The 12,022-nt window shown below is 44.3% G+C and overlaps 1 protein-coding gene across 1 annotated transcript; it reads right to left on the bottom strand.

Moving 5' to 3' along the window:
* Positions 1-4,889: 4,889 nt before the first annotated feature.
* LOC149862483 (olfactory receptor 6E1-like) lies at positions 4,890-5,885 on the bottom strand. Its single transcript, XM_090053935.1, has one exon. The coding sequence runs from the start codon at positions 5,883-5,885 to the stop codon at positions 4,890-4,892; it is 996 nt and encodes a 331-aa protein (XP_089910061.1).
* Between the last annotated feature and the right edge of the window lie 6,137 nt (positions 5,886-12,022).

Here is a 12,022-nt window from a genome sequence, read left to right as displayed (position 1 = left end):
GCTCTACAGAAACCTCACAAAATCACACATTTAGAAAAAAAAAAAAGGGCGGGGGGAGAAAACCACCCCCATGTCTCCCGCCTCTGAGTATCAGGAGATAAAAAGGAATATAGTGTGAGCAGAGGTAATGTTTGGATATCGTTAGAGTTGCTACATAGGAAACTATAAAGATAGCAGACATTTAGGTCTTCATAGAAGGCAAATTAGAAAAAAATAAGAAGACAAGTGGACACCCTTTCACTGGAGGATGAAGAGGCAATTCCTTCAGTAAGTGAAAAGAAGTGGGAATGCCCAATCACGTAATACAAAATATAAGTGTCTGCCTTTTGAAGACTACATGGGAGTCTCCTTACCAAAAATAAAGCATATTATACCCTTAACATTTTAAACTCCATTTTGTAAATTTAAATCTCTTGAAATGTCTACCCAAAGCCAATGAGAGCACCCTTTCTCCATAAAATTGAGAATTTGTGATGCTATCAGCACCAGAGAATTGAAACAGTGAGACGGAGGTGGTATGACCAGTGCCTTGGAATGATAGTAGAGTGTGTTGATTATGATATTTTGGCTGCTCTATTTGAGGCCTGGTTTATTTTTTCAAAATACTTATTGTTGAGAGAGAGAGACAGAGATTTCTCAACATCTCTGGGACGTTTGTCTCTGGAGTTTCCCCAGTTAATTCCCAGGTGATGACTAATAAGACTTCTGTGTTTTAGCAAATAACAATGCATGCCACTGCACTAGGAAATGTCTTGGAACTTTGAACTCCACCTCCCACAACAAACTTTATTTATTTAGTAACAGCACATTTACTAGAAAAGTATATTTAACATAATCTAATCATTATTTGCAAATTCTTAGACATTTCTGTTTAACAGTATGCTGCTGTAAAAATAATTTTCTAAATCTACAGTTCCCAATCTGTGTTACGGGTACCACCACTGATATGCAGACAACCTGTCAGTAGTACATATTAACAGATTTATTATATTACTTGATATGACAAACATTTGCTGCTGGTACTTCAGGGCATACCATTTTAAATTAGTGGTGTGCAATCTGTCACAGTTTGGGAATCACTTTCCTAAATTAAATAATATATCCATACCCTGCAGGTGAAAGGATAAAAAAGTAATAAAGAAAATTAATGATGTTTATTTTTTTAGATTTATTGTCACTAACTTGTCCTTCCATGAATGATGTTTTCATTTCCTAAAAATATCTGCATAGATCAGTTATCACACACTATAAACTGTAACAGATAGGCATCTTCTCCAAAAGACCCCAAATTCACCACATTTCCACTTTCACTCAAAAGATGTGGAAATGCAAGGCCTTCTCAGTATGTACTTAAGGTTGATAGGCAGGGTCCATTTGAAGGAAGAAGTACCTCAGTTATTTAAGGCAGATTTCAAAGATGTATCACTTACACCCTTGTCTCATGAAGATGACCCCAGATAAATAGGTTAGAAACCTAGATTTCCTGTCTGGCACATGAGGAGAACTTTATGAGGGCATTCACCCACTGCCAAATAATCCACTGGTAGACACACTTGCCCAGGGAACCAGAGATTTGGCTTACACAGGGTTTTAGATAAGGTTTATGTGAATAGGATATCTGCTCTTGGCCATTTCTGTTCAGGCTCAGCTCTAGGAGCTTACACATTTGTTAGGCCAAAATGGAGGCACCTAACAAACCTAGAGCTTAAGTGGCCTTTCAACTCCTGAATGACTTCAATTTAGTTTTCCCTGTCTGCCTGTATCATGGTTATGCTCCTTTGCAGTCAAGAGGAATCTAGACCTCAGTTCCAGCCCATTGAAAGGCTCTCTTCACCTTTGGATGTTGATTTTTGGGCCACATCCAAACCTCGCTTGGCAGTGCCTCTAAAAGGTAACTAGATGGAATTTAGTTGCCAAAGTAACTTAAATAAATAAATACATTTCACAAATAAGGTAATCCAAATCAAGCCTGATCTAGGTGCCAAAAACTACTCATGCACTTTGTATCCTTAAACAGCTCCCTTTCTCATCACACCTGAGTAAATATTTTGTAGTTCCTCAGCTAATGACATCTCTCAGGGCCATCTTCACCATCTGGTTGCAGATGCTGTAGATGAAGGGGTTCGGGAATGGTTATATGACACTGGTCAGCAATGCCCCCATTTTATTGAGATGCAAGGAGATGCTTCTAGTAGGCCGGGCATACAAAACGTGCCACTTTGATAGGATATTGCTAGTATCAGGAGATGAGAGGCACAAGTGGAAACAGCCTTCTGCTTCCCCACACCCATTCACATTCTTAGGATGGAGGAGAAAATGCATATGTACGAGATCACCATTAAGCACAAGGACCTCAACCCCATAATCTATATCAAAATGGAATCCGTCCTCTGCAGGTGGCTAGTGTCAGTCAGTGAAGGAAAAGAGGTGAGTTATTGCAAATAGAATTGGTTAATTATGTCAGGCCCACAGAACCTCTGCTGTGACATTAAACCAATCAACCAGGAACCAAAAAGAGTTGGAGGCAGACATAGGTCCTTCATGACGGTGGCATATGGCAAAGTGTCGCATAGCACAACATAGTGATTGAAGGACATGACCATCAGGAGAGTGACGTCTGTAATCTCCAGAATAAAGTAGAAGTAGGACTGGGCCATGAAGCCATGGAGTGAAATGGTTTTCCTTCCCGAGATGAAATTCACCATCAGTTTGGGCTGATAGAGGAGGCAAACCAGTTCTTCAAGGACAAATTGCTAATGAAGAAACACATGGGACTGTGAAGGCAGTGGTCCATGCAGACTATGGAAATGATTAACATGTTACGCACCAGTGTAGTCAAATAGAGGAGTTAATGAACCAGGAAAAGGACAATCTACAGCTTATGACTGAGACCAGGGAAGCCAATGATGATGAATTCAACCACAGCAGTTTCATTCGTTTGGTCCATGCCCAATTCTGGTGTGGGTTGTAGAAGGAATAAGTAAAAATAAGAGCAGAGAATTTGAATAGACTTGTGAGTCTGAAGATGTGACTGGGTTATGGCAATCAACCAGCCCATTAAAGCCCACCATGTGTTTGGGGTATAGCAGGTCTTTTAGCAAGATTTTTGGTCTTGATAAAGATCTGAAGTGATGGAGAATGCATCACATATCAAACAGGGCCAGAAATGTATTTCATCTAGTGGATAACCAAAATGCAGCTAGAGGTTGAGTTATAAATCTAAAGACTAGGAGCAATTCTATTATCTTCTATGGGTGCCTAAGTGCCACACCCGCCCCCATTATAGGAAAAGGATAACCTCCAGACACATGCATAAATTTCCCTCTTCCTATAATAAGTTGATTTAATTAATTCTGAGCTAATTCTGCAGCTGAGGAGTCATGGACTGCATATGGTCCAAACTATGTCTTCATACTTTATCATTTATGGGCTTATTAAGCCTACAGGTTCAACCCACAGGTTGTGGATTCTTCTTATCTACAACCCACTGTCTTCATTTATTTTTGCATTTCCTCCAAATAAATCTCATCTTCACTGACTCTATAAATAAGTGTTGGGAAGAGCCTGATCACTGTAAAACACCTGGGACCTAACATAGCTAGAGCAGCCCATATCACATTATAAAACAACTAAGCCAACTAAACTCAAATTTGGGCACAGATTTTTACAGGGGTTAGGGGTGGTGGTCTCCAAAGACAAAATCCAAAAATAGGATTCAGGTTCTCAAACCTCTTAGGCAATTTTTTAAAAAGCTGGAGCTGGCAGTGGAGCAGGAAGCAGGAGGAGACAGGGGGGAGTCTCAATGGAGATTTTTCACTCTTACCAGTCTGCACTGACCACCGTGCCTCAGTACAGCAATGAAGGGTGCTGTAGTGTAAGAAGGAAAAGGGTCTGGGCTGCGAGATGGTGCCACTTCAGTTGAAGAATTCTGTTAAGATCCATGAGAGATGTATGCTTGGGCTCTGGTTTGGACTCATGGCTAAGATTGCATATAACTAGCTTACCTGGTCATTTTAGCTCAGGATGGCTAAGGTGCAAACAGGCATCATCTTTGTGTCACCTTCACATTTTTATGGTAGCACAAAAAGCTAAGCAAATAGTTGGCCTTGCCCTTGTCGCACTACAAATGCTCAACGATTGTGGCTGTGACAAAGGTGGTAATAATCTCTGATCATGCTACTTGTCTGTTTGCTTTATGATGTGAGAGCACAAACAGTCAGAGCTACCCACAATCTCCAGCTGCCCCAGGCAGGGAGTGCCATGTTTTGAGCAGCGTGCTCCTATACACTCCAGAAATTCCCATAGAGGATTGTGCCCCTGGCTCACTTTCCCCTTGTATAGAGATGTGTCCAGGGCATCTCTGTAAGCAGGGAAGGCTGGGATTCAACACTTACACACATGCCTTGCACCAAAACACATCTCTAGGCGTGGAACCTGGCTTTTCCTGCTTAGAGATGTGCCCTAGGGAATTTGAGGTGCATTTCTGTAAGCAAGGAATGCTTGCCCGTTGTCCTGCAGGATTGGGCACTCAGATCACATTCCACCCAATGAAGTAGATTAGCAGCGGCAGGAGACATACCACCACGATTGATTCACTTTATTTTTGCAACCTGTTTTATGGCGTAACTGTGCCTCTAGGTCCATCTCACCCTTTGTGCCTTTGTCTAGCACCCTAGCTCAATGGGCTATTCAGTTTGGAATGACTTTTACTTATTTTGTTTACCCATTGGTTGCATGGTCCAACACATTTGGGGAAGCTGAATCTTTGATCCTTTTCCTAAAAAGCAGATTTCAAGAACATTTATAAAACAAACAAACAAAAAATGAAAAGCAACCATTTCACTTGAGTAGGCTACATGTTGACAGGCTGGCTCACTCTTTTTGACAGTCTACTCCTGACTTCTCCTTGTCTCTGCATGAAAAACAATGCAAGTCAGAATATAGGAGACAGCTTTGCAATTCTGTGAAATGGCATCTCTGAGGGTGAGCTTAACTTTCTTGTTTTGGAAGGTGTAAATGAAAGGGTTCAAGAAAAGGGTCAATATGGTGTTCAGCACTGCCATCCCTTTGTTGAGATCCGAGGTATGACCAGGGACTGGCCTGGCATACATGAAAATACAGCCACCAAATGTTAGCATGACTACAGTGAGATGGGAAGTGCAAGTGGCAAAGGCCTTCTTCCTCTCCGGACTTGATGGGATCCTCAGCATGGAAAACAGAATGCAAAAATATGAGACCATGGTTAAACGCATTGAGCTAAACACAATGGTGGACAGCAGCATAGCATCCACGTTCTTAATAAGGTGGATGTCCACAAATGAGAGCTGGAATAATGGTGTGCTGTCACAAAAGAAATGGTGGATCACACTGGGTCCAGAGAACCTCAGCTTGGAGATCAGGATCATGTGTAGGCTGATCACTGAGAAACCTCCCACCCAGGAGCCAAGGACACGCTGGACACAGAGGCTTGGCCTCATGATGGTGACATATTGTAAGGGGCAGCAGATAGCAACATAGTGATCAGAGGACATGACTGCAAGGATGGCAAATTCTATTGCCCCAACAGCAAAGTAGAAGTAGGACTGGGCCATGCACATGGGGAAACTGATGGTTCTTCTGCCTGTGATGAAGTTCAGCAGCATCTTGGGATTTGTAACAGATGTGAACAAGATCTCCAGGAAGGAGAAGTTACTGAAGAAGAAATGCATGGGTGTGTGAAGCCTGTGATCCACCCACACTATGAAAATGACCAGTGCGTTGCCCAGGAGTGTAACCAAGTACATGAAAAAAAGGAGGAGAAAGATGAATGCCTGCAGGTGGTCGTCAATGATGGAAAGCCCCAGCAGAATGAACTCAGACACAACGGTTTCATTTGTTCCCTCCATTGATGAGTTCAGTTTTCCCTGTAGAAACAATAACAATGAAAAAATAAGTCTTTACCACAATCCCCAGCACTTTAAACAGTTGTCCATATTCTTCAGGAAGTCTGGTCTAGTGACCATGACAGGTGTTGTTTGGCCACTGCTTTTGCTAGGTTCCAGTTTACTGTTGTGAATCCTTGAGAGACAGAATTAGGTACCATTAGAATGATATTTTGCTCCCTATGTCAGGCTAAATAGAAGTACAGAGGCTAGTGTAGTATAATGGATTTCTATCCTTGCTGTTTCATTGTGCTTTGTTTTTTGTTTCGTCTGTTGTTCTCTATATAACAACAATAAGTTCGAAGGTCCAGCACAGGCACAGCAGATTCCTAAATAAAACTGTTTTCTTGTGCTTTCCCTGTCTCTCATACACACCAAGCATAACGCCTTGGTATTTACCTGATCCTGGTCTCACTGAATTCTGAATGACAAAATATCCTGAAGATCACTAAAGTGTCCTCAAACTATTTGAATATTGCTGAGTTCCTATAAGAACACAGAAACTTCCATGGATCTGGCCTGTGATATAACAGAGAGAATTTGCCAGCAGTGAATATCCTCAGAGCAGCCAAGCAAAGTTTGTACCTATAGCCTGAGTTGTTAGCTAAATTGTGTGGGTTTGACGGACTGTTTCTAAATTGATTATGTAAGTCAGGCATTTCTTTGGTACAATCCCATCTATTTTCAGCCTGCGCAGCAAGCTCTGCTTTCCCAATTGCAGTAGGGACAAGAGCCGTAAGAGGGTTCACCATTTCCAATCCAGACTTTCCCACAACACTTCTGCTTCAAGGGGCTCAGTCCTGCTCAAATCTGTGCATACAGACCCAGTAGGACACCCTCTCCATCTGGACCAGCACCATACCACACCACCTCTCCACCTAGAGGCCCTGCTGGCGACCCCCCTCTGGACAACACCTGCTGGAGAAAGACTCCAGCTGACAGTTGATGACCCCCTCCCAGTCTGGATAGGCAGCTATCCCCCCACCCTCTCTTTAACCAAGGACTTGGACACTGTTTCTCTCCCCTACCTGGACTCCAGCCCTTCCACTGAGTCTTTTTCTTCTGCTACCATTGTGTGAGTGTGTGAGGGAGCCAAGCTGTACAGTACAGTGTTCATTTAATAAAACTGTTATTTGGACCCCTGAGTTGCGTTTTGCTGTACTACAGTTCCGGCCCTGCTCCCATGTCCACTCCTCGCCCCTCTAACTTCTGTCTCATTTCTCCATCTTCTGCTTCTGGCTCTCTGCCACCTCCAACACCTGTCCCATGCTCCTGTGGCTCCAGCCATCCTGAGCTCCTTCCTCCCTGCAAACCACTGTTTCTTTGCTATTGCCCCATCTCCACTGCCTTTTCCCCTGATCTCTGCCACTGCTATTGCCCCATCCCCACTTCATTTTCCCCTGATCTCTGCCACTTGCTCTTTAGTTACCAAGCACCCCAAGCATCAGTACCACAGGCAAACACACACACACACTGTGACCTGAGTCAGTATTTAACCTGTATGTATATATGTATTGTATATGATTTCATGTCATTATCATTAGAGTGTGTATGCGCTTGCATTGGTGATAGATATGCATGTGCCTAGGCTGGTAATTTGGGATGTACACAGGCTTGATTTGGTAGTGTGTGTGTGCATGCCTGCTCGGGGTGTATGCCTACACCTAATTGATTTGTGTGTGTGTGTGCGCAATTGTACACCATGCCCTCCTTTCTAACAGCACAATATTGAGATCCTGAGTGTTGGCCTGACCCCACAAGGCAGCAGAGGAATTTAACCATGATTATACAAGTCTTAATACAATATCTTCTCTACTCCCCAACCTTTCCTATGTTTCCAGTAAAATGACCTTGCCCTTCCAAAGAAGAAAGGAAGTGGCCAGAACATTATTTAAGGATTTGTGAAATTTCGATCCATTCTCTTGTCCACAATAGATATAGCTACAACATCACTCTTACACTACCGTAACATGGAAGATATCAAAATTCATCACTTACAATGGAGGTAACCTGACACAGAATTCTTTCATTCAAAAGCTTGTCTGATTATATCCCAGCTGCATAGTTGGTCCGATAAAAGATACCACCCTAAGAAATCCTTGACTCTCACTTTATTTGTAGATCATCATAGCTATAGCATCACTCTTACATTACCACAGACTACCTGTGTGAGACTGTAAGTGACTCAGGGGTGGTGGTGATGACAACCATGTCAGTGATATTTCTCAGCTACCTCCACACTTGATTGGAGATGTGTCCAGTGATGGTCTCAGGATACAGGATAAATTCGTAGTATGGCAAGGCACGGACAATGAGAAATATTGTTCTATGAGACAGGAAAATGGCAGGATTTTCATAGGTACTTCAAGAAATTGTTTCCCTATTTCTCATTGATTTGGTCCACTACATTTCTTTGGTGTCTCTGAAAATCTCAGCCTAGGGGTTTAAGGATTTGATGAGCACATTTTTAACAGCAGAAAAGCATAAATGGGTCTTTGCAAAAGACTTAAATGTGAAGAGCTTAGGAGACCTTGTGAATAGAAACATGATCAAAGACATCATAGTTATGGTTAGCTGATGAGAATGCTTACACATGCATGAGGAAACTGAATGGGAATTTTAGCCCCCAAATAAAGCAATTTGAGATGGAACCATCTCCATCCCTCAGTCCTGAGCCATTTGCATTGTACATCCGCAATGAGGTAATTGTTACCTGATAGTTGGTATTTTGTCGCTGTGCAAAAGCAGATTTGTTCAAACAAAATGCAAATCAATTTTTTTCCAACAATAACAGCATTTTTCTTACTATATTTCTTTTTTTTTCCCTTTCTCCTCTAGAGAAAATACTTCCTCTGTCCCTAACCATCTCCACTTGCCCCTGGCATACACAATTTCAAACTTTATCTGTAGTTTATGCATAGTCTTCTCATAATTACCTTTTTCCTTCAATTAAGGCTTGAGCACTGTCATCCTGAAAAGAACAGCGTAAAAGCATGGCTTCACATCAGCCAGACTGTCTCTCTGTCCTCAGGAAAGAAAGGTCTTCTCTTCACTCACTCTGTCTTTTATAATGGTAGGGTGTACCTACTTTGCTCCACAGCCACCCTGGGAGATTAAAATATCTAGAAAAATCTAAGAGGATATAATAAGTTTCTGGTGAAAACAAAAAGTTAAATAAGTATCTTCTTCTTTTAAGACATTCTGCCTACAAACTTAATATAAGTATCACATCCTAGTTCACTCTGGGGAACATAAGCCACGCCATCCTGGGTCAGATTAGTGTTCCATATGCTGCCTCTGAACATGGCAAGCATCCGATGCTTCAGAGGAAGAATATATGAACAGAGCATGTCTAGTGTGACCATTCCCTGGCCATACCTCCTCAGCATCACACATCATTGGGTTTAGGGATGCTAGAGAAAACAGCCATATTACTTTATTTAATAGTTCCTGATAGCCCTATCCCCCATGCACCTGTCCTGGTTTTACTCTGCCTCTCCAACCTCCTGGGGCAACAAGTTCTACAAGTTAACTGCACTATGTAGGAACTATGTTCTATGTAACTCCTGTGCTGGTCAGACTAAGTTGGTAGGGAAGCTCCCTGTTGTGACTCTTTGCTAACTCTGCTGTCCCAATATGAGGTTGGAGACACTGGACGCTAAAGAGAAGGCTGGGGGTTCAAGAGAAAGTGTTTTGTTTTGTTTTATGAATGAGTAATTGCTACACTTGGATAAATAATGGAGTCTTTTCATTAACTGCCTGATCAAAACCAAAGTAAAACAACCAAATGAATAAACCAAACAGAAAGAAATAATTGGTCTGGTTTTAACTGAAATTCTGCCCCTCCTTCAATAACACGTTTTCAACTAACTTAATTTTCATTTCAACTGAAAGAGAAAAGTATAAAACATTAAAAAATAAAATTCAATTAGTCATTATAGGTGAACTGTGGATGTTCCAAATCCTTCCAGAAAGCCACCCACCATTGTCCTCCTTCCAATACCAGTTTCATATTCCACTTTGTGACAGGGCAAGCTGAGGGCCGAGTCTCAAGTTGGCCCACCCACCTGTCTATGTAAGGCAGTCCACCCAGTCTTTTCTGCTACAACTTTGCTATTACAATAAAACTGGTGATAAATGCGGGAGGCTGACCATTCTATGCTCTGGTACCAGGGGGCACTATCCATGGTTTCATACCTTTCCTACACTGTGGCCCATGCCTTGCAGTCGGCATCCAAGCTGTTATCAGAATCCCAGCCACAAGCCAGAACAAACCTAGTCCTCCACCAGGTCTCTCTCTCTCTCTCTCTCACGCACACACACGCACGTGCACACATTCATTCCGCCCCCATTTCACAAGGGCAGCTTGCACTCTATCCCCTCTCAAAGGAGCTCTTGCTCGCCACACCATACTGTGCCCCCTCTACTCTGCCCTGCTGTCTCCTGAAGTGATTTTTCTAGCCATCAGGCTTATCAAATTATACCTTGGCTGCTAACAAGCAGTTTCTTGGGCCTCTCTCATGACTCTTAGTGAGTAGGGCCAGCCATTTCACCAGATTGAGGGTCAACTTCACCCTGATCCCTCACTGGGCTCCTTATACACAACACCATGATACTGCGGAGGGCTGGCCCACGTGCTGCCCTTCTGGCCATCCTTCAGCCCTACTCAACATATCCCCTGGGGCTGCTTTTCAGACCCTCCCTTCAGCCCTACTCAACCCTGAATTACACCCAGTCCTTCAGGTCATGAAGACATCCCCTACTCTGGGAGGGCCCACCAACACCCCTGCTCTCTCAGGATCTCTCAACTGCCTCCTCCTCTAGGACTCTACAACTGCCCCTTCTCTGGGGCCTCTGGGGTCTTTCACCCCTGCAGCCTCAGGTGGCTGCAGCCATGCGTAGCCCCACTCCTCCCTCTTAGTAACCCACCCAAGGGTGGGGGCTGGGGTTTAGGTGCCCTGGTCCACCTTACACTGGGGAGGTTCACGGTCCTGGTATTTAAGTGGGGCTGTCACACCACTGGCAGACCCACTAGGCCTCCTTATGCCAGCGGGGTAGAGTTTCAGATCATGTCCAGGACCACTGAAGCATCCTCCACCCCCATAGCCTCACTCTTACCTCCAAGGCGTTCCAGGAGGAGCGCAGCCTGATGTTGCCTCCTTGGCTGCTCAGCACAGACTGCTGCCCCTCTGGCCTATGTTTGAAAATGGCCGCCCTCATCAGGCACCTGGCAGCTGCCTGCTCCTACCCTTAAAGTGGCAGGCCCCAAAGGTGCATTGCCACATACTTCTTATGAAGCTAACCAAATGTTATTATTCACAGTGAGGCAACTGATGCGTTGAGGCCTATCAAAATGCCCAGTATTGTCTCATTGTTTTCTTCCACTCTCCTTTCTGTTGGTATGGACTAGTCTTCTCACTTCTTAGACTGGCACCATCTTGGTGCAATTCCATGTATTTTGTTCTTTCTGTTCAGTGCCTTGGCCCACAGCTGACACCCATTATATATATTCTAATATTATAAAAGCCCGAATATGTCTGTCCATAACGCTTTATACATGTTCTGATTGGCTGACAAGCAGCCAATCAGAGCGCAAAGAAGCATTCTGGCAGAAAGCAGCCTGCCACCATGATGGTGGGGACCCAGGGGATATAGCACAGCTGGTCTCCCCCCACCTCCCCCGCCCTGCTCCCTGCAGGTAATGCAGGGGGGGAGAGTGGGCCTGGACTCAATGCAGGGGGCGGGGGAGCGGGCCCAGGCCCAATGTGGGAGGGGAGCATGGGCCTGGGGCCAATGGGGTGGGGGGAGGGTCCAGGCCCAACGCAGGGGGCGGAGAGGATCCAGGCCCAACATGCAGGAGGAGGCAGGCCCAACTGGGGGGAAAGCCAGTGAGGGGGAGACAGCGAGCGTGGCCCGACTGGGCCCAGCTCAACACAGCAGCTGCAGGAGAAGGGAAGAAGTGAGCTGCCTTCCCCTGTCAGTCCCACTCCTCCCCCACCCCAGCTCCTCCACATCGGCTCTGAGCCCGCTTCTCCCGTCCCCCCTCATATGAGTCCATTCTTGAGCCTGTTTTATAGATTACTCAAAGGTCTATAGATACA

The sequence above is a fragment of the Crocodylus siamensis genome, chromosome 6 (genome assembly GCF_052110815.1).
Source record: "Crocodylus siamensis isolate JL-2025a chromosome 6, ASM5211081v1, whole genome shotgun sequence".
In the NCBI taxonomy this organism is placed as follows: Eukaryota; Metazoa; Chordata; order Crocodylia; family Crocodylidae; genus Crocodylus; species Crocodylus siamensis.
This window is presented reverse-complemented; position numbering and strand designations above follow the sequence as displayed.

Excerpts from the sequence above, each read along its gene's own strand:
- LOC149862483 (XM_090053935.1), bottom strand. The coding sequence starts at position 5,885 with ATGGAGGGAACAAATGAAACCGTTGTGTCTGAGTTCATTCTGCTGGGG.